Source organism: Anticarsia gemmatalis, chromosome Z, assembly GCF_050436995.1.
Source record: "Anticarsia gemmatalis isolate Benzon Research Colony breed Stoneville strain chromosome Z, ilAntGemm2 primary, whole genome shotgun sequence".
Taxonomy (NCBI): Eukaryota; Metazoa; Arthropoda; class Insecta; order Lepidoptera; family Erebidae; genus Anticarsia; species Anticarsia gemmatalis.
This window is the reverse complement of record NC_134776.1, coordinates 14,932,626-14,954,073: the sequence shown is the minus strand read 5'-3', so window position 1 is coordinate 14,954,073 and position 21,448 is coordinate 14,932,626. Positions and strand designations below refer to the sequence as shown.

General features: G+C 35.6%; 3 protein-coding genes across 5 annotated transcripts; 2 read left to right on the top strand and 1 right to left on the bottom strand.

Moving 5' to 3' along the window:
* LOC142986706 (uncharacterized) lies at positions 1-6,138 on the top strand. The gene is made up of 5 exons (XM_076135309.1): positions 1-9; positions 4,434-4,505; positions 5,005-5,071; positions 5,355-5,556; positions 5,631-6,138. The coding sequence occupies exons 1-5, from the start codon at positions 1-3 to the stop codon at positions 5,932-5,934; spliced, it is 654 nt and encodes a 217-aa protein (XP_075991424.1). The 3' UTR covers positions 5,935-6,138.
* Positions 6,139-6,263: 125 nt separating this feature from the next.
* Positions 6,264-21,018, bottom strand: Plod (procollagen lysyl hydroxylase). Of its 3 annotated transcripts, XM_076135467.1 has the most exons (14): positions 20,886-21,018; positions 20,517-20,712; positions 17,371-17,602; positions 16,837-17,012; positions 16,455-16,622; positions 15,894-16,093; positions 15,152-15,402; positions 13,808-14,032; positions 10,697-10,838; positions 10,432-10,614; positions 9,878-9,982; positions 9,159-9,305; positions 7,371-7,485; positions 6,264-6,836 (listed from the first exon to the last, which is right to left on the bottom strand). In XM_076135467.1, exons 2-14 carry the CDS (start codon positions 20,659-20,661, stop codon positions 6,667-6,669), a joined length of 2,259 nt encoding a protein of 752 aa, XP_075991582.1. In that variant the 5' UTR covers positions 20,662-20,712; positions 20,886-21,018; the 3' UTR covers positions 6,264-6,666. The 3 variants fall into 3 exon arrangements, with proteins under 3 accessions (XP_075991582.1, XP_075991583.1, XP_075991584.1); XM_076135468.1 differs by lacking the exons at positions 20,517-20,712; positions 20,886-21,018 and adding an exon at positions 18,116-18,591; XM_076135469.1 differs by lacking the exons at positions 20,517-20,712; positions 20,886-21,018 and adding an exon at positions 18,122-18,591.
* On the top strand, positions 11,244-13,604 carry LOC142986786 (immunoglobulin domain-containing protein oig-4-like). Its single transcript, XM_076135471.1, has 4 exons — positions 11,244-11,497; positions 11,733-11,804; positions 11,887-12,036; positions 13,025-13,604. The coding sequence occupies exons 1-4, from the start codon at positions 11,387-11,389 to the stop codon at positions 13,181-13,183; spliced, it is 492 nt and encodes a 163-aa protein (XP_075991586.1). The 5' UTR covers positions 11,244-11,386; the 3' UTR covers positions 13,184-13,604.
* Positions 21,019-21,448: the final 430 nt, after the last annotated feature.

Below are 21,448 nucleotides of genomic sequence, written 5' to 3'. Positions count from 1 at the left end.
ATGGCAAAGGTAAGCTAATTAAATAATACAAATATTACAGATATAAAAATTTATCTAAACTCCATCGAATGAATCTTTCGCAAAAGCTAACCGAGGACAAATAACTCTGAAACTGTTCTAACTAAATATTGTTAAAACAGTTTATAATTATACTAGCTGACCCGCGCAACTTCGCTTGCGTCACATAAGAGAGAATGGGTCAGAATTTTCCACGTTTTTGTAACATTTTTTGCTGTTACTCTGCTCCTATTGGTCGTAGCGTGATGATATAAAATATGCTTTTTTTTCACGAAAAATATTCTCAAAATTATTTATATCTCTTAATATAACGAAATCGCGCTAAGGCATATCCGCCATTAAAACAGTTGCCATGACAACGGAGTTTTGTTAATTCATTGTCATTATAATCATTATAATATTGAATATTCGCGACTTCGTTCGCCACCTGAATTTTCCCGGGAAATGCGTCATTTTCCCGGGGTAAAAAGTAGCCTATGTCCTTTCTCGGGTATCAAAATATCTCCATACCAAATTTCATGCATATTGGTTCAGTAGTTTAGGCGTGATTGAGTAGCAGACAGACAGACAGACAGACAGACAGACAGACAGACAGACAGACAGACAGACAGAGTTACTTTCGCATTTATAATATTAGTATGAATATGAATTTAATCTTTGCAAAACAAAATGTTGTAAAATGTTATCGGTTTAATTGGTTTTTGTGTTTATTTTTTTGTTATTTTTCTTCATTTAAACGCTGAAGCCGTAACCCTTAATAACATTTCTAGAATCATAGTCAAAATGTACAGTGTGACCAAGTTTCTAGGTTTTTCTCAATTGCCCATAATTTTAAAACTGCCTGGGATAATTTTTTCTGATGTTTCCAATCACTTTGTTTCGGCATGACGTAATAATACATTTAAATAAGCATGAATACTGTGTATGTCATTTGAGAACAAGTCTGAAGCACGTCTATTTAATAAGTAGCTACTATGTACTACATCGCTACTTCGACGTTAAGTTTTAACCATCATCATTTAAAAAAACAACGCATGGTGGCTATCGAATAGTTACCAAGTGACTTTCCTCCTCAACTTTTTTTGATATTATAGTATTTATAAGATTCTTCGTCATTCAATGTTTACTTGCTTCTGTTACAAATAATAGCTTCTGGTAAATGTGCCAACATTAAGTGCAATTAAACGTATTCTATTCTAGAAAGTACAAAGCCATTATTAGTATAATCAAAAGCTAAGGGAAAATGTGTGAAACATAATCTTAAGATATCTTTTCTCTACTGTTCGTCATCTCCTGGTTTGTTGTTATCCAGTGATGTCTGCTTCTCCAGAATGTTGTTCCTTTTTTATGGCCCGTTCTTTTCTTATTATTTGCTGCAGTTCTTACAATATTGCAGTCAAACCATTTATAATTTGCTGCATGTTTATTCCTCCGGATCGAAAAGCTCTCCTTTTCTCTATGTTCTTGAAGAAATCATCACGTTACTTTTGCATTCTAGGACAGCCTAAATATGCGTTTCTGGAATTCCATAATACTTCTATCATTTTCATATTTTTTCTATTAATAGCCTGAGGTCTTTAGCCATTGATATTGACATTGGATACGTTACAAATCTACATATGTTTTTACGCTTCGGCCGTGTATGATACCAGAGTTTGGTAACCAGTATCCAGTAAGGAATATAACATTCTGCCTATGAAACCAACTCGGCAAAACTGTAATAAGCAAAAGGGTAGTTTCCCAAATCAATACTGAGATGAGAACCCTAACTGGTTATGTCATTATCCACTTCTGGTATTTTACGTTCAATATTTCTGTTAAGGCGACTGTGCCAACCTTCTATATTCTTAGTAGTAAGTAATTTAGATGATGAACAACAGCAATTTTTTTCGAAGTCAGTCTTTGCCATCCATTGGTTTATGAAATATTTGTTAAATTTTGTTACCTCTTCTCCAGGCGGACTCTTTGACAAAACATATTCATACCATTTTGAAAATAGGCTTTGGGTAAACGTGCAAGGCCAGCACACCTGGCTACATGCCTTTTTTTACCCTTGTGGTTAATTTTAACGATTTAGCTTTTCTAAATAAACACCTATTCAGATGATAATTACTTCCCTTAACATCAATGTTTGGGAAAACTATTCGAACAGCTTTAATTGGAGCCAACTCGAATTCAGCAGTAATTGTTTCTGGTAGCCACGGCTTGAATCGGGAATTTATCATATAAAATAATACCTTGTAAGTTAGCTGTGTCGTGTCTCTTAGTAAACAAAAAATTAAAGGTACAACAGCCGATGAAATGTAAAGTACTCACTTGTAGATAATTATTTGATATTTTCCTGAGCTGATACTCGGTTACATAAAACGAAAAATCCCTATGACTTGGATACCAGTATCCTACAACGATAATTTTTTCTTCGTATGATACTGGTTACCAAACTCTGGTATCATACGCGGCCGAAGGGTGTTTTTATTGTCGTTGAACTATATAGACGCCTAACGCGTTCCCACAATTCTTCGAACGAGTTAAGATGTCATATTTTACATAATTATGTAGGTTTCAACTCACTAATAAGCTACTTACACGATGCTGCAAGCATGACTGAAATAAATGACATAATCTGAATGGTTAGTTAAATTAATCTAGATTAGAGACAATATAGATAGTCGTGAAACACATTGTATGCGTGCTCGGTCAAGCTTCAATTTACAAATTGAGCACTAATAATGGCATTGATGGTAGCCGGATGTTCAGACGCGATAACCACTCATGAGCGCTTCTAAATGGAGGGTTATCTAGCTTTATTGTTAAAATATATATATTATTCTAGTTGATTTCAACTGTGCGATAAGAGATGTTCGCTCTAGACATTTTTTTTTTAATAACCCATTTCTGTCCCACTGCAGGGCAAGAGTCTCCTCCCAAACGAGGGGGAGGGGTTAGGCCTTGAGGCCACCACGCTGGCCAAGTGCGGGTTGGGGACTAGGCAATATCTACGTTAAAATAAATTCAATCCTTTACTTTCCACAATGTATTCATTGTTTGTAACAATTCGAGCTCACTATACATTAGGAGCGGGGAAGGTAAACTTATAGGGCGCATTTTCGTTGGTGTTTAGCTTTCGTATGCTTGATACGAGGGATAAGTGACCACGTCTAATAACAGAGGTACCCGGAGAAGGATAGGGACTCCCCGATTTACTCATTTTATCGACCAATGAAAATGTGCTTATATGAATGTACGAGTTACTTTGTCTTAATCAAGTTCAGTTAGATTTAATAAATATTTTTGAGACGTCAGCAAGACAATGTGTATTAGATTTTCTGTTTAATGTTTAGGTATTCCGATAGTCGTTTAATTAACTATACGTGAAATTATTTCGTTGCAAACCATTTTGCGATTTGTTTCAACTTTCAGCTTCAATTTCTTGGCAGCGTTCACTTGTCTTCCTTTAAAGATGTTACTGACTGTCTCTTTAATTTATATTTTTAGTAGGTACGAACCGTTTAACCCGGCTTTACCAACTTTCCTGGTTGGTGAGGGTTCTGATCAGTACTATGCCACAACAATTTTACTTAAACTCAGTGTACTTTATTTAGGAACTGGTTTTTAAAATGCGTATTGAGTCTACTCCTCTACGAAAACCAGTTACCTACCTACGAAAAGATTCTATATGGAAAACTTTTTGTCAAACCATGGTTTCTTTGATAGACGAACGGAAAGGACCATGCAAAAAAATGTATGGGCAGTGTCCCATCCCATCAACAGACATGGGACAAGTTTCAATATCATTATTACGTCCCATGAAAAGTCAGTACCAATTTTTAGTACGGAATTCGACGGGGTTTTTTTTTTAAAAAGACTTTTGACAAAAATAAAGTATTTTTATTTTAAAATAAAAAAATTACATTTTAGACGATAATTACAAAAAGCAATTGTTCAACTAGACATTTTAAGTATTAATAACACAAAAACAATTGTGCAAATAAATACTTAATAACAACAAAACTATTATCCAGGCAAAAATAACGTTATATTATTCATCTATTATAATAGTCGATAACATTGCCGCTGGTAGATTAAAGTCGATATTATGTCGACCTTTGCCCATATACCATACAAGCTGACCCGCGCAACTTCGCTTGCGTCACATAAGAGAGAATGCGTCATAATTTTCCCCGTTTTTGTAACATTTCTCGTTGCTACTCCGCTCCTTTTAGTCGTAGCGTGATGATATATAGCCTATAGCCTTCCTCGATAAATAGGCTATCTAACACTTAAGAATTTTTCAAATCAGTAGTTCCTGAGATTAGCGCGTTCAAACAAACAAACAAACTCTTCAGCTTTATAATATTAGTATAGATAATTGATATTATATGGGCACAACTTCCAACCGTACGCGCCCCTGTTAGGCATGTGCAATACCACTGTTCAATAGCGGGCGCAGGCGTCGAAAGGGGGACGGAACAAGGAGGGAGGGTAAAGTACGTCTTACGGCTGTTCTCTCTCGAGTTTTTTTAGTTAAATAGTACATTTTCAATTCAGTTCTTAATACTTAATAAAACTGTATCAGTATAACATATTTTTTTTTATTGCACGATAACCCCATATCCTACAGTGATGTCGCCATAGTAGAAAATAATCATAATGTCGAGATGTATTTAGTGAGATATGTTTGGCAACTGTTGATGATATGGGACGATTTTTTGCATAGTCCTTTGACACAAATATAATTATATTCTTAGTTTTCTTATTAAATCAAGTTTGTAAGGTGTAAGGGCGCTCCCTCACAGCGGTTACATAACGTTAGAAACTGACTTATAACATTTGTTTTTAAACAAATTTGTTTTAGTTTTATTAAAATTGTTGTATTATCGTATTACACAATTTTGTACAGTTATATAACTGCTGTGTGGGAGCACCCTTAAGCTTTACTGATAATAGTTTTTAATTATATTTGACATACTTTCATTTTTGTTCTAGGGTGCGGTTCCAGGGTTATTCTTCTGGAAGCCCCGCTTGGGTCTCGATCTGTCTATTCCTACTACTGGTAAGGTTTTAAAGGTTAAGATTTTATTAAAATGTTGTAGGTCCTGTTCTAAGGTGACGCGAACCTATCATCGATAAAAAAAAGAATAGGTAAAGGTCTATAAAAGACCGTAACCTTTATCTATAATAGCTACCGAATTTTAGTGTTATATGAAAATGTAGAGATTATGAGAAAAGGTACTTAAAATACATAAGAGAAAAACACTGTGGCAATATAGCCCTGTCTGAAATAAACCAGTTGTGACGTATGTGGCGTGTGTAACAAAGTCTACCAATCATTACAGAGTTGAGTATAACTGTTCTAAGACCTACAAAAGATAACATTCGTATGGGTATGGTGGTTATCTTGGAAGGATATCAAGCTGGAATGACTGTAATAGGTCTCGCTTCTGGTCTAACTAGTGGCCCTAATTACCCACATCTCAACCCACTCTCTGCGTACTACTACACTCACACATACAGATGGGCGCTAAGATATATCAGTCTGTAAGTTGCATTTACTTTCATAGTATTATCAACTCTCTTAATTAATTACTCTATTGATACAAACTTTTCTTCAGAATACCTTTCTGGCTGAGCGGTAAAGGTGGTCATTTCTGTGACACACACAAAGTATGGACCAGGCGTTTCTACTACATGGATGAATTCGTACCCGACTGGATAAAAGCCATCCTTTTTTACGTTAGCAAAGATGAATGGGCGAAGGAACAGAAAGAATTCGTTAGATTCAAGAAATACGCAGAAGCGGCCTTCGGTAAACATTTCCGCTATCCGGGCAAAGTGTTTAATGATTTCAAATCGCAACTTACGAAAGAGACAATCGAGAATTTGGACAGATCTTCGATTTCAATCGACGTGGGATAAGATCTGCTCAATGAACAGGTTTGCGACTCGACTGATTACTTACCACTTATGAAATTCTCTGCGTGTTACAATGAACCACCTCCTGCTTAATGCTCTTTGTTTTAGCTCCTTGCCTCCAGTTTCTGAGTACATTTAGCGGCAGTTTATCTATTCAATAGCGTTAAAACTCATACAAAAAACGCGTTAAATGTACCACAGAAACCGGAGGTAAGTCATGCAAGTGACTAAGCCATCAGTCAAATTCAACTGCGTCTTAACATTTTAATGTTTATGATATTTTTATAATATGAAAGTTTGGAATGGCTTTAGAATAAAAATGAAACAGTAAATGAGATTGTCAAATTTACTTGCCTTTTGTCATATTTAACACTTGTTGTTGGTTACTATTATTAGTATTACATTCAATGACCTAGTTGAGTATTAATATTATTTAAAATCCAATACATTGCAAGCAATAATTAAATCCCCAGGTGTTTTACACTGATGCTGTCATGTTAACATCACCTGTATCCGTCTTCCAGCTCCCGAATTATTTTATTAATGTCCTAATTATATAATATGAACATTGCATCTGGGCGCTCTTAATAATTCAGCGCCTTAGTAGAGATTCTACATTTCACATACTAAATAAATACAATACATTGTTGCCTACGGAATATTGTAAAACTATCCACTTAATTAGTAATAAGATACATTACAAAAGAGGCCCTTTTACTTATAGTAAGATAATGTTTATGGGTCGACGAAGGAAATCATGATGTAGCGTGTGCCCTTAGTGACGAGCAGTCCCTCGTGGTAGTGAGTGAGTCGTCCCGGGTGCATGAGCAGCCAGCCGGGCTTGGTGTCGCGCACCGAGCAGTTGTAGCGGATGAACCGACAGCCGCCGCCCTCGTAGTCCACGACTACAATACACAATATTACATTAATACTAATTCAATAAATATAATTTCGATTTGACTGCCTCCGTGGCGTGGTTAAGGTCGCCACGCCGCTACCACTGAGACGGGATCATGGGTTCGTTCCACACGGAACAATTATTTGTGCGATCTACAGATAGTTGTTTCGCGTCTGGTTGTACTTTGTGTCCGCTGACTGTATGTTTGTAAAATGTTTTCGAGTTTGTTTTATAGCCACTCAATACAAGCAGCGTTTTCTGCGAAGATCACTGGTGCTAATATAATGTACTAGCTGACTCGTGCTACTTCGCTTGCGTTTCAAAAGAGAAAATAGGTCGTAATTTTCCCCGTTTTGGAAACATTTTTACTGGTGCTCTTGTCCTATTGGTCGTTAAATACCCTATAGCCTTCCTTAATAAATAGGCTATCCAACAGTAAAATATGTTTTCAATTCGCACCAGTAATTCCTGAGATTAGCGTGTTCAAACAAACAAACTATTTAGCTTTATAATATTAGTATAGATAAGACAGAATACTTACTGGGTGTATTTAAGGCTAAGTTGATGGTGTAGGTGGAGGAGTCGTGATGTGGGCGCAAGGACGGCTGCTCGTCCGGCCGGTAGCGGACCACGAAGTTCATGATCGATACTGGCGGCTGTAACAAAACAACACATGTCAGTCTATCGCACTATTACAACTACGGTGTACCTAATAAATACTTATTTAAAGGAGGATTACACACGATATTACTTTATTCTATAACATATGAGTAGCCCGTGACTTCGTATGCGTGGACCTTAGTTTCCTCGTTTTCACAACATTTTTATTGCTGATCTTTAATATAGAAGTTTTTCCCCTTTTTAATCCCTTCTGGAGGGAATCTCCGAAAATCATTTTTTAGTGTTCCTTTACACTTCCTAAGGGATCTTCATAAGAAGTTTTAACTTTCTACATTCAGTAGTTTTGGCTGTGTATTGTCTTTCAGTCACTCAGTCACGAGAGAGTTTTATATAAATTGATTTAAATTTATTATAGCTTGAACAACGTCGAATTAGCGTTTCTGTTTATTTGCTACTAGGGGCAGTAGTAGTCTATTTTATTATCACAGTAAAATTATATATTATATATCTCTTACGAAGTCGTAGTTTGAGCAAGTCTAACATATACTCGGTATCAAAGGTCGTACTCGAGTGGAAAAACAATCGGTTTACTCAAATTTGCTACATCCGTTTCAAGAGATACGAGTAGGCAATTGTTTACTATTTCGAGCGTCACCGGATGATGCCGTGGTGCGCGGCGTTCTATACAAATAGACCTTACACTTATCATAGTTGTAAATACTGACCCGTTACACCAAATATAAGACTCTAATTCCCATCAGGTTATTTATGAGAACAATGGTATTTATTTTACCTGTTTTCTGTGGAAATGAGTAACAGTAGAGCGCTGTCAGACTATGGCATTTTCAATTGACTTCAATATTTACATTTACACGTTTCAGTAACTTTTCGTTAACTTCACTACTACAGCCAGTTTTGCAGTTTATAGTGAAAGCAAATGCATGAAAACAACTGCCAAATTTTGCTATTTTACAGTTACTTAGAGGTATTGAAACTGGGAAAATTATTGAACTAACTAAAGTGTGTATTTATGTGAGTATATGTGGCAATGTGATCGACACAACGGTGGAATGTTCCTTGCTGGTCACGTGTGGAACCCAGGCCCCTCACACGTTTGTACCGTGATGCCTACGAGACGATCTAATGTGTTATTCCAATGTGAAGAAGACGCATGTGACGTAGTGGCGGTCATAACGCTGCTATCTTTGTGTGCGGGTTCGATTACCAGTATTCGTTGTTTCAGGTTGTAGAAACGCAAATAATTTTAATACTTCTACTATTACTCCGTTTTTGTATCTGATAATGAAATACTTCGTTGCGAATTATGTAAAATTAGACTTTAGAGTTAGGGCGGGGCATATAGGGTTAGAAACTAAGCTCTACGTGAGATTTGACGACTTTACAGTGCCGGTTATAAATGGTCTCGTCTTGGTAACATTTTCCATAAAAATGTTATTTGTGGGATGTATTTTTGTAAAGAACATGAGAAGTGTTCTTAGTGCAGCAGTTGACTGTTCAAAAAGTATTTTATAATAGAATAATCTAAGTTTGTTTTTTGTATAAAGGTTACATACATACATCAACAACATAGAGTAATTAATTTGAGTTCTTTTTCATACTCCATAACCGTATTATAAAATTAACTATATCGAAATTAACTACATAAAGCTATATCGTTATAAAACTACAATAAATAAGTAAAACTTACGTTATGGTAGTATCCTGTGAAGACCATCTCCTGGAGGGGCCGCACGAACTCCTTGAGGATGTAGAGCCAGTGTCGGTCCAGTCCCACCTGAGTCATGTGGATGTCGCGAGTGGGAACCGCTTCGTACCCGCTCTCCAAACGCTTGTCCTGCAAGCCAACAGTGGACGACAATTATCATTTACTCGGCTAAACAAAGGCCACAAATCTAATATATAAAATTCTTGCGTCACAGTTTTTGTTGCCATATTCCTCCGAAACGGCTTGACCGATGCTCATGAAATTTTGTGAGCATATTGACTAGGTCTGAGAATTGGCCAACATCAATTATTCTTACACCTAAGTGGCACAATTTTTTTTTATATGGCAAAGCAACGTTTGCCGTGTCAGCTAGTATACATATAAGAATCACATTTTTAAAGACTAACCTCTCATTCATAAACACACCATAAACCTATTTTAGTTAAACAACTGCAAAAATATGTTTTCTCTCTTGCATTTCGCTAAAGAGTGAAAGGAACAAAACACTTAATAAGCCTTTCATAACTTCATATATTTTTATGAATAAGAGGGATAATATTTTAGTGATATTAATGTTGGTTAACACCGAACCCGTCCTATTCTGGGAGGTAATTCGTTTCAAGCAGTAGGACACTAAAAGGCTACATTCACTTCGTTTATTATTTTCTACGAAGGAATAATATTGGTACTTTTACACTTACATTATTCGAACCATCACTCCATTGACCAAAGGCTTCCATGATATCAATCCATTCGCGACAGAATCTTTTGGACATCAACGGGAACCAGTAGACGTCGGGACAAGGCTGAAATAACACACGTAACGATAAAGAAAGGCTACGATACATCATAGCATTGGGTAGTTGACTGGGTTAACGAAGACATACAAACTAGTACTCTTAAAAGGTTCATCCAAAATGCCCACACTGTGCAATTTACTTCGTAAATAATATTGAAATTGTAATTATTACAGACCGAAACATTTTATTAGGCACACATTTGATACCAACGAAAATAAGACACTGTGAAGTCACTATGTCATATTTCTATATTAAAATGTGTTTTTTACATTTCATAAAGAGTAGCTGATTTGACTGGTAGTTAACCACCGTATTTACCCCCGGTTTCTGAGGTACATTTAGCGGTAGTTTATCTATTCAATAGTGTCAAAACTCATATAAAAATAACGCTATTGAATAGATAAACTACCGCTAAATGTACTCAGAAACCGGGGGTTAGTGATTTATTTACATACCATAGCATGTTTGCGGAATTCATCAAAGTTGTTATGATAGTCGTCGTGCAAATATCGCGTAGCCCATTCCATTTTATTGTCGAATATCTGATACATATCAGGGTGGGTGCGACTGGTGTCATAGGTTTCTGGATTCACCAGGTGACCGAAGTCCATTTCATTGCTCACGTGCATATGTATACCCTGAAATTAAATTTTATATATTAGACAGGTCCTTATGAAAAGACAACAATAGTTGAAAAGCAATTGAAGTGCTTTGCCTTACCAGTTCTCTAAGAGTGGAACAGAAAGCCATGTCGGGGTCCAGCCCATCCTTGGTGTAGGTGACGGACTTAGCCGAAGATGTTCTGAGCACCGCCGTGTTGATTATGTAACAGTTCGTGATGAACGGCACGTTCCAAATACCTCTGTGAAACAATTGTAGATTTGAGATTTCTTTGTGTTGTAGCTAACTACTGACATTATCTTCTAACTCGTCTTTGAAGAATCAATAAAGAACTCAGACAAGAATGTTATGACTATGATAACCTATGATTTTAGTGATATTATATTGTTTTAAAACTGCGGTAGATATTGCCTTTAGATTTTTGTTTATTAATTATGATTCGATTAGATACACTCAAGAATAAGAAGCCCAAGAAGACACATATCGAAATGGCGAGGTCACACGATATCGTGATCCATTGACCTATGTTCAAATTTATAAATATCCCATTTAAAGTATCGTCGTATGAAATACGAAAGGAAATGACGAATGTCGTATATCACATAGGGGAGACAAGGGCCCTCCTGCTAGCACTTTGTCATTAGCCAATTGAAAGATTGGCGCAACAGGAATCGCCGACACCACCAGTTGCATTCAGAGCTCGGCACAAGAACAGACAAGAGTACAGCCTCGCGTACTTTTGCATGGGACATTACTTTCTTCCACATCCGAACACCACAGAACATACAAATGTTGGTCATGAAAGCGAACGTCTTCGTCGCACTCCTGATACTGTACTCGCTTCTGATCATCACCGCCGAGGCGCGCCGAGGACGGACCAGGAGTAGGACCAAGTCGAAGGTAAACAACCACCATTATTATCTTTTCACATCTATATCATTAATAGAAGGATCACCATTCATTCCCTTCTAATTTATCAATGTTAATACCATGGAGACAATTTTCCTCAAATTGACTTTATTATTGTTAATATTAAAAATAAATTTATATCTTTAAACATTTACTTTCAAATTAATTATATTTCATCTATCCATGCTATAATCGACTTTGACTAATATTTATGAAACTCACACAGGTGCAAATTGGACTCCCCATCACTGGAAAGTACAGGGATCCAGAGTCAGATCAATACTACAACAATAACGATGTAAGTTCTCTTAAATGTTGACAAAAGTATTCATGTCACTTACTATCATAAGTACCTAAACACCACAACTAATGTTTTACAGGGAGCCAAAATTCTTCTCGCGTCACATTTCGATCTTGAGTACGTGTTGGGTCATAAAATCGCTTTCTTATGCATCGCTAAGGGCTCGCCAAGACCACATATAACATGGTTCAAAGACGGAGTGGAAATATTCGCCCATCACTATTTGCACGTAAGTAACAAGACAAAAATAATATCAAAATTACAACAACATATTTTTAATTAATATTTACACTGCTAAGCGATTATATTTTTTTTAAGATTTATTCTGCTGAGCGGTTAAACTACACATCGAGAAACTCTTTTCTTTTTAAAATATCACAAGATCATCAATATTATTAAAAAACTGTCTCTATACTTTAAAACAATAATGATCTAGTATCTGCTTTGATATGACAACATGACTATGATTGGCGCAAAATAAAACAACAAAAAAACTAAAGCGCCTATTTAGATAACACTTATCATCAACTTGTTTTTTTCCGGCAAATACCCTAATTAACTGGAATGCTCTCTCGCAATAAAGAAATCATAAAACATTGAATCATTATTAGCGAACATCGCTGATGGTTGCGATGTGAGTAATGTACCTAGATTGAACAAATCATGAGCAGACCGACTGTTATATCAATTATACTGAAGTGGCGCGAGGCAAAATATGTCAATTGCTATGATTATGTGATAGATGATACATGTATAGATCATTTACAACAATAAGATCCTGAAGGCAGCCCAAAGAAAGCAAATAGAAAGAACGTTCTTTTGATGCGTATTAACACTTAATAGGGACAATATCTTTTCATTCGTTACAGATAAAATTAACACGGTTAATATTGTTGTGTTCTTAAAATAACGCCAATTCATAATCACCAGATGTATGATAGGTAGTAAAAATGACACTCGTAGGTATATGTTGTATGTGTAGGACTTGTAAAATGATCTCTATAATTTGTTTTCAACGCAGTAATGCTAAGTAATATAATTTTAATTCGAGTCTGGAAAACAAAACTGGTTATTACTGCTGATATAATAACCATGTGTTTTTTCTTTTTACTTATTTGGTCGTAAGTAGGTGTAATTATTAATTTTATAATTTTATAATCGAATATATAAATGGAATGATATGCTTTCTGCGAGCTGAAATATGTTTGTGTGTTCAGATCCACGAGTGGCCAATCGGCGACGACCGCGTCAAGTCCAAGATAGAGATAGACCCGGCGACGCAGATGGACGCCGGCGTGTACGAGTGCACGGCCGACAACATGTACTCCATCGACCGCCGCTCCTTCAAGACCGACTTCTCCATCGCCTTCGACTGAACATACCTCACTCACTGTGCGTTTCACACTCTAACAGAGATCACGCAGCGAATGAACGGACACTAAACTAGGTAACTATTTTGCTGTAGCAAATTAGATAGTGGAAAAATAGAAGGAGCGCGGACGACAAAATTGCATCAATTTTTTTCAATAACGCCAAGTGACGCAGTTTGTATACGTCATGCGATGTGTTAGCGTGACAGACACCTCTGATTGATAGTTAACCATCATCACAGCGAACTATACCGACATCAGCATTGTAGCATTGTTACACGACGCATACCTTCTACACAAATAACCTCATGTTTGTTATATCTACATACGTCCAGCTACTTTTATTGTATTGTTAATGTTGAACTTTGAAATTAAACATATTATAGCAAGTTATTTATGATATTATTAATAAATTTCTTTATTATTCTATGCTTTTTACTATCATAATTTTAGAAGATACAATCGCGTTACACATTTATTGGAGCGTGGGCTACTTTTATCGATTGCTACGTGTCGAAGCTCACGATGCCGCTGCGAGGAACATTCGACGCTGTGATTGGTTGAGCAATAAAGCTTCGGTCTAGTTCTGTTCAATAAAACGTTAGGTTAATTGTTGTGAATGTGACTCACTTGACAGCTTGGTAGACGATGTCCATGTAGTCTGCGGAGCGCGCGTAGAAGCCGGCCGAGTTGATTGCCCCCCAGAAATTAGACCACGCATGTCCTGGTCGCACTAGGAGAGGAGCAACCACGTCGTAACCCGTCGATACTAAATACCTCAAAGTGCCAGCCTCCAGCCGTGACAAACTGTCTATGGAGAAGAGGAAGTCGCAGGCACTGTTGACGCAGCGATCCCTACCAAACAATAATTGTGAAATAAATATAACTAAACACAAATAAATATACATCACAAACAATAGTATTATATTCAAAATACGCTACGCTGTTAATAAACTATGTTAGTAGCTAAACGGATGGATTACAACCATAATTAATTTTGTTGTATTAAAACTAACGCAAACAAAAGGATAGTTGGTCAAACTAGGAGATGATTATATCAATAAGAATCAATAGATAGTCATTATACTGGCATAATAATCTATACTAATATTATAAAGCTGAAGAGTTTGTTTGTTTGTTTGTTTGTTTGTTTGAACGCGCTAATCTCAGGAACTACTGGTCCGATTTGAAAAATTCTTTCATTGTTAGATAGCTCATTTATCGAGGAAGGCTATAGGCTATATCATCACGCTACGACCAACAGGAGCAGAGTACCAGTAAAAATGTTACAAGAACGGGAAAAAATATGACCCATTCTCTGTTATGTGACGCAAGCGAAGTTGCACGGGTCAGCTATGTATTATATTCCTTCTCTCCCATTTTATCGAAAAGATTAATTCATATAAGTATATCGCCAAAGCAATGAAGTCGAACATATGTGAGAGTGTATGGTCGTAGTAATTAGGCAAAATATATGATTACAATGATGTCTTCATTATTGCAATAAGTACAAACGCATTCTCGGGATACACTCAAGGACATGGCGCAAAGGAACATATGACGTAATTTGTCTCAAAATAGCATAGCGATGATCGTCAAACGCTCTGAAAACAAGTAATGAAGTACAGGATACTAAGGATTTTGATAAGACATGAGTCTAAGTTTATAATAATATCAGTAATCTATATATGTAAAAATGAATTGCTGTTCGTTAGTCTCGCTATAACTCGTGAACGGCTGGACCGATTTGGCTAATTTTGGTCTTGAATTATTTGTGGAAATCCAGAGGTGTAAAAGGTGAATAAATTTGAAAATGCGCTGTATGAAATAAAAACAAGAAAGCGTGAGCGGAGCTGCGCGGGTCAGCTTGTAATAGATAAAAGAATTAAAGAAAATAAGCATAGCAGTTGTCGCATTTGTGACTGAATTCAGGAAAAGCACATTTTAACAATCAATTTTAGTAATATCTCTTACTTGGCAATGTTCCTTGCTTCCGATTCAGTTATAAAATCACTAGGCTTGATTCGTTTTGCAGTTGCATATTTTTCAGAGTGTGTTGCAAAGAACTCATCAACTTCTGTCTCATGGTATTCAACATTATTTCTAAGTAACAAATGGATCTTATCTTTGGGATAGTCGGTGGTCAAAATTTGATCTAAAAACTCTTCAATGAATGGTGTAGGTTGTTCTATGAAAACTGCCATCATCACAGTTGGTAGCTCCGTCTGGAATGATTCAATAATAATTTATTCTTGCCCATGAAAATACTTGCTTTAGGGAAGGTTCATATCTGACGGAACATTCGTCGCGCATCATCGGTCGCGCAACGCCAGAACAGGCAATGTTATAGAAAAACACTCGACCGTTCACACTCAACCGATAATGCGTCGGTGCGAAGCCCATACAAATAAAGTTTCGACCGACGCATCTTCCGTCAGATGTTAACCATCCCTTATGCTGCCCGTTTGCTGCGTCGGAATAGTATCTTACGATCAGTAAGGATTTTTGTTACTTTGTGTTAATTTCTATGGCACTGAAATGCCAAAATAGAAATAAAAACAAAGCAACATATCCTTTCTCCAATATCTATGCAGTGAATGCACAACTTTAGTCTGCATTTATGTTAAAAATATAATATAATGTACATAAATAGGTATATTAGTGTGGATTTTCATGTAAAATAGACAAAATACTAACAAAATCAATGTGTACATACCTTGTACTCAACATGCTTCTCTTTGCACAAAACACATCCTTCACTGACTGACCATGCCTTAGCTAAATAGTTGCCAAAATAATTTAAAGTTAACTTGGACGGTCCATTGCCATGTACAATGAGTGGTCGTTCTTTTGTGACTGCATTCTCAATGTACGGATAAGTTTCATCTGTTGTGTTAATCTTCAGTTGGACATCAGCTGTGAATTAATCATTAAAATTAGTAAATGTACTTATATGAATTAGTATTTTTTGGATGAATGAAGGTAGCTGCATCTTAGCTAAAGCTTTTCTTATCAAGGAGAAAACACTCAACATAGTAAGCCAATTTTACTGCTTATAAGTTTGTGTATTGTTAAAAGTACATAATAATAGTGTCTTATTTATTACTATTGTATTAACTGACACAAACTAATTCATGCAGTGTAGAACATTACACAAATAATATAATGTTCTTGTTGAGATGTTTTGATAAAATATAAATTCCTCCAAGATGTATTAAGTTCAGTTTTCTCTCAATAAAAGCAGTTCTGTCAAGAGCATCACTTGTAGTATACTTACACAAAGCTCCATTCAGGTTTTGGAATATAGCAGAATTATGATCCAATGACATTTTCAACGATTCTCTCAGCTTCTTATCCAGATAGATCTTTGTGTAATACAGTTGATCATCTTCTTTATCACTAGTCGGTCTATAATTAACTATTTCATGAATCTCCGGCAAATAACCTAAACACAGAACATGATAATGTAGTACAATATTTTGACATGAACACACAATATTTTGGGAGTGATGTCTCATTGTATTCATTGAAGACAATGATTCAACAGTTCATTGTTCTAATCACTATGTTTATAAAAAGTATACATAAAGTGACATGTTTATAAATAAGTATTGAGGCACATATAACATAATAACACATCTAGTATTCATGATAATTACCTATAAAGCCACCAGAGTTCAAGTATGGATTGGCCACTTCAATTTTAGGATATTTCCCAGCAAGTTTGGAGTCCGGCCAACAATACTGTTCAGCAGCAAACAACACCCTTGTGTTGGGGAATGCCTTGAATGTGTCTACAATATCCTTCAAGTTTGATAGGAATAAAACATCATAGCTAAAACAAAAATACTGGTTAGTATTCTGCCTATCATAATAATGGATGTAATATAAAAAACATGTAATAAAGAAGGACAGTGCTACAATAACACTAGTAGTAGTATTTCAGGTAACTAGCACAAGCTGTAATAGCTTATATTTTGAATTTGCATATACATCCTGTGGGAAAGTTCTAGACCAATGGTTCTTTTTTTAGCCAACATTGCCAGCAAGTAACAGTTGACATCTTTAGTAGCAGAAGACCTTTTTTTTGTTATTTAGAAGTTCCTTGGCTTGATTTCCAAGGGTCTGGGAACTAGAAAAGGATGAGAAACACAGTTCTAGACAATTAATAAGAGAACAAATGTGTCACCAACCTGTCTGTGAATAACACAATAGTATCCTTGGTTTCTGTCTTCATCATCTCCTCAAGCCTACTTTTGAGTAAATTGATCTTCTGCCCCCCTCCAGGATGGTTCATGTCACCTCCCGTCCATTCTAAATGCTTGCCGAGAACCTCCACATCAATACCATAAGTTTTAGCAGATCTCATGAATCTCTGGTAACCATGGTTCTCAGCAGTGGCAACTGTCAGCACTTTCACTTTTTCTACAACAAATAGAAAAAATAATTATTAATATACAAGACTCTTAATTTTCACAACATGAACAACCATTTTTTTGCATAATGGCTAATTTTTTTACTGCTGACTATGGTCCAATGAAAATGAGAAGGAGGTTTGAAGTCGTAACTCCATATTTTTTATCAAATAACAGTATTTACTCAAATTGTGCAGTTACAAAAATATAATAGTATTAGGGCTTTAAGCTCAGAACTTAAATAGGTGATATGTGACAAATGTCAGGATAATGAGAATTATTCCACAAGCTAGAAAAAGAGTGCACAAAATATATGAAAAAGTAATGGAATCAAAATCAAAAAGACCAATATAAACATAAATTAAATAAATGTGAATAATATCCAATACATTATAGCCAGTGCTAAGCAATAAGTTCAGTCTTTGAAACATTTAATATAAGTTTGTAACTGAAATCTGAAGGAAAACTAGATAAAAGCTCAGCAATATATTACGCCAGCCTTATTTTGAAATAAACCACGTACCCGTACCTTCAGGCTTTTCAGATCCTTCAGTAAAATTAATAATCATTAATAATCCAATAGCTCGAAAACAAATAGATAGCTTTAGCCGGTGCATGGCGACGACTAGATTCACGGGACTGGGCTTCCGTCAGCACAAACATAAACTGGAGCTCGTTAAACAAAGCGCAGCTAAAGAAACGCTCGTTTATGTCCCTCTTGTTCCAGATACGTGTTCCCGCTTCCGAGCCGATAAGCTTCCAGTAGGCAGTTATAAATACATAGCGATAAAACAGATATTATATTGCAGGCGCAACGCGCGTCACACGTTCACGCCGCCTCGACTTGGTATGAGATCATTGGCACTGTGCATATGGTTTTATATTTCATTGACGCTATCATTATTATCAAAATAATAACGTACAAAGAAGCAGCTAGACGAATTCAGTTCTTCAAAACATTGTTATACAAACATGACACATGACAGGACAAACCAGGCCAAACGAATATTCCCTTCTCTGTCTTTCGTTTAGAATTTGATTGAGTTTTAAACGTGTTGCCATATTGAAATTGATATAATGTTAGGTACCTACTTATTAATGTTATTGTAATCAACGATTAACAATAAGTAAACTTTTAGTTCTGAAATTCTAGGTATCGGGAAATATTGTGATAAAAATTTTGCAGAGTAATGTGGTTTTTGTAGCAGAAAGTAACTGCCGAGGTTGGAATAAATAACAGTGTTGGACAAAAGATAGACCTATTGTATAAATGGTTAAAGTAAATCAGTAATACCGGTAGTACGACACGATATGACCTAAAAAATGATAAAAAGCGTGGTGATAGGAACTAGATCAACGTTTATGGATCTTTATTTTGTGCGCTCTCCTTCGCCGTCTAATAAAAGTCATGCATCATAACCAAAATAAATCAAGTAATTATGTATTTATTATTCGATCGGAGTTGAAACCAACTTTCATTGGTTGTATGAATACAGCTATAACAGCTTTGTATTTTTTACAATCTAAATAGAAAATTAACTTGTAAAAAATAAAATCGTTGTTGAGAAAATTAAAATTAGATTAGCTCCTAAAATTAATTTAATATTAATTTCTAAACAGTTCCCGTTCTTATACCTTCTAAGAAGGTTATACCCAGATAAAGATCCAATCAGGTCAATCAGGTAGGTACATCAGCTGCACAAATGCTTGAGTTGAGTTTTTCTAGAGTATCAGAAGAGATTTTCCTAGAGAAAATTTGAAAGTTATTGTTACAATACCTTACCTACATTATGTTAACGCCGACGGGGAGCGAGATAGGTACAGCCATATATTTTTTTAATTACCTAGATAAATATTACATAATTGTTTAATATTAATATTAAGTTAGCTTATCCCAGTATTAGGACAAGGGTCAAAAAAAGACATTAATGCAAATTAATAAAAAATATTGTCGTCTTCGTTTGAAAAGTGTTGAGTTGCTGACTCAAGGCTTAAATGCTAAAGTATACATACTTGTTTCTTATTATCGTTGAAAATTTACTTAATATTGTGAATAAAAACCAAGTAACCGGTTATATTTTGTTGTGGCTAATATGAGTCCCGCCGATGGCTAAAATGCGTCAATATCTGTGAATTCACCAGCATGCAGGGACTCCCCGCGAAATTATTGACGTCATGCGGCTGCTCGGAGGGTGATTCGTGTCAATAACATGTCTTATTCCTTCGTACAATAAAGATAACTATGTATGTTTACAACACATTTCCAAAAAATATATTATTATTTTTATTATCGCTAAGTGCTACCTTTATTTTTTTTTTAAATAAAGCTTTAAAAATAATAGCTTCGTTCTGTCATACAAAAACGCGCATGTAACCTATGTAGGTACCTGTTTTTAGTTTATTTTTGATAACATTGTGAGTCATTTATTTTATTTTATCATAAAAATATTGCATCATCTATTTCATAAAGTTCCATTTTATCCGTAAATAGACGACAAAAGACCTATTCATCGGCAATCTCAATGAACTATTTATGATAAATATTATAATTATACATTTCTCATCGGAATGTTATTTTTTATACTATTTTATGACAAAGCCTTTATTTATTATTTATTATGTCTATATGCTATACAGGATAATAATATCAAATAATAGACACATATTATTAGGTATATTTTGGTTAATACTTCCAATATCATCAACATAATAATATCGCATCGCTTAAAATAAAATAAAACTCGCTTGTAGTAACCTACCTAATTATTTAAATGATTACCAGTATTGTGTAAGCCTAAGCTATTGTGTGTTACACAATACTGGCAATCATGGTCACCCTTCTAGCTAAGCTCGATAGGAAATATTAAATACAAATAGAATAAGTAGGTACAATAAGAATAGTAAGTAAAAAACAAAATGATTACCTTTGGAGTATAAAAATTGTTCTCCGCAGTTTTGGTCTTCGCTGTTCTTCTCGCAGAATTCTTGAGATTTACCCTGCCTCAGGGCAATCAGCATCGCCATGACCCAGCAACATTTGTGCGCGAAACACCGACGGTTGGGAAGCATGTTTTCGCCTAAGCTCCCGACGAGCGACTGCAATCACTGTTCCGATAGAACCTATCAAATTGATTACAACGGAAAGCTAAAGTTATTTTCTATTTTTGTTGCTTTCAGAAAAAGTTATTATACCGTGAAATGAAAGCGGACTAGGTTAAAAAAGAAAACTCGAGTAGCTGTAACAGTAAAATTTAGTCCGTTATAGTAACAAAAGATTGAGGGGAAAAAATAACCTTTATCTGTGTATTTATATAAAACGATCCATACGTGTATCGTTATCACAGTCCAAATGAGAAGTATTACAATGAACTTATTCACTCTTGATTTTCAGATACACTGGCGACCTCATCGCGTATTGAATGAAATCTGTCTTAATATTAAGTTATATTAATAAATGATGTGGGAAGGGTTTCCTTCCCGTTACACGAATGACTTGACACCACGTCATGAACTCATGACGCGATAAGCTTTGTACTTTATTATTGCTGAGCTTAGGTATAATTACCTATTTATACGACAAATGTATAAGCAATATCTATTCTTTACCTGGGCCCTGTAGGGCCTAGTGCACCTAAATTCCTACCTACACTAAAAAGATACCTGCTTAAGTTCTGATAGAAAACCAAATTGCAAGAATAAAATTAACCTTTGGTAGTAGAACCGTCACTAAAAGGCAACATTAATCCCTGCACGATGAATGTTTAAAATGTAATTTAAATAAAAGATATCTGGTTGAGTAAAAATTGCGATAAGAGCGTAGGTTACTCGCATCACGTAGGACATAGATACACATTCG

What these genes read in the sequence shown, in the direction of transcription:
- LOC142986706 (XM_076135309.1), top strand. An exon ending in GAACAAGGAGGGAGGGTAAA is followed by an intron (nt 4,506 to 5,004) that starts GTACGTCTTACG and finishes TTTTTGTTCTAG; the next exon opens with GGTGCGGTTCCAGGGTTATT. An exon ending in TCTGTCTATTCCTACTACTG is followed by an intron (nt 5,072 to 5,354) that starts GTAAGGTTTTAA and finishes CAATCATTACAG; the next exon opens with AGTTGAGTATAACTGTTCTA.
- LOC142986786 (XM_076135471.1), top strand. Translation starts at nt 11,387, where the DNA reads ATGTTGGTCATGAAAGCGAACGTCTTCGTCGCACTCCTGATACTGTAC. An exon ending in GGAGTAGGACCAAGTCGAAG is followed by an intron (nt 11,498 to 11,732) that starts GTAAACAACCAC and finishes AAACTCACACAG; the next exon opens with GTGCAAATTGGACTCCCCAT. An exon ending in AATACTACAACAATAACGAT is followed by an intron (nt 11,805 to 11,886) that starts GTAAGTTCTCTT and finishes AATGTTTTACAG; the next exon opens with GGAGCCAAAATTCTTCTCGC.
- Plod (XM_076135467.1), bottom strand. Translation starts at nt 20,661, where the DNA reads ATGCTTCCCAACCGTCGGTGTTTCGCGCACAAATGTTGCTGGGTCATG. An exon ending in AAACCTGAATGGAGCTTTGT is followed by an intron (nt 16,094 to 16,454) that starts GTAAGTATACTA and finishes ATTAATTCACAG; the next exon opens with CTGATGTCCAACTGAAGATT. An exon ending in AGAAGCATGTTGAGTACAAG is followed by an intron (nt 15,403 to 15,893) that starts GTATGTACACAT and finishes GAATCATTCCAG; the next exon opens with ACGGAGCTACCAACTGTGAT.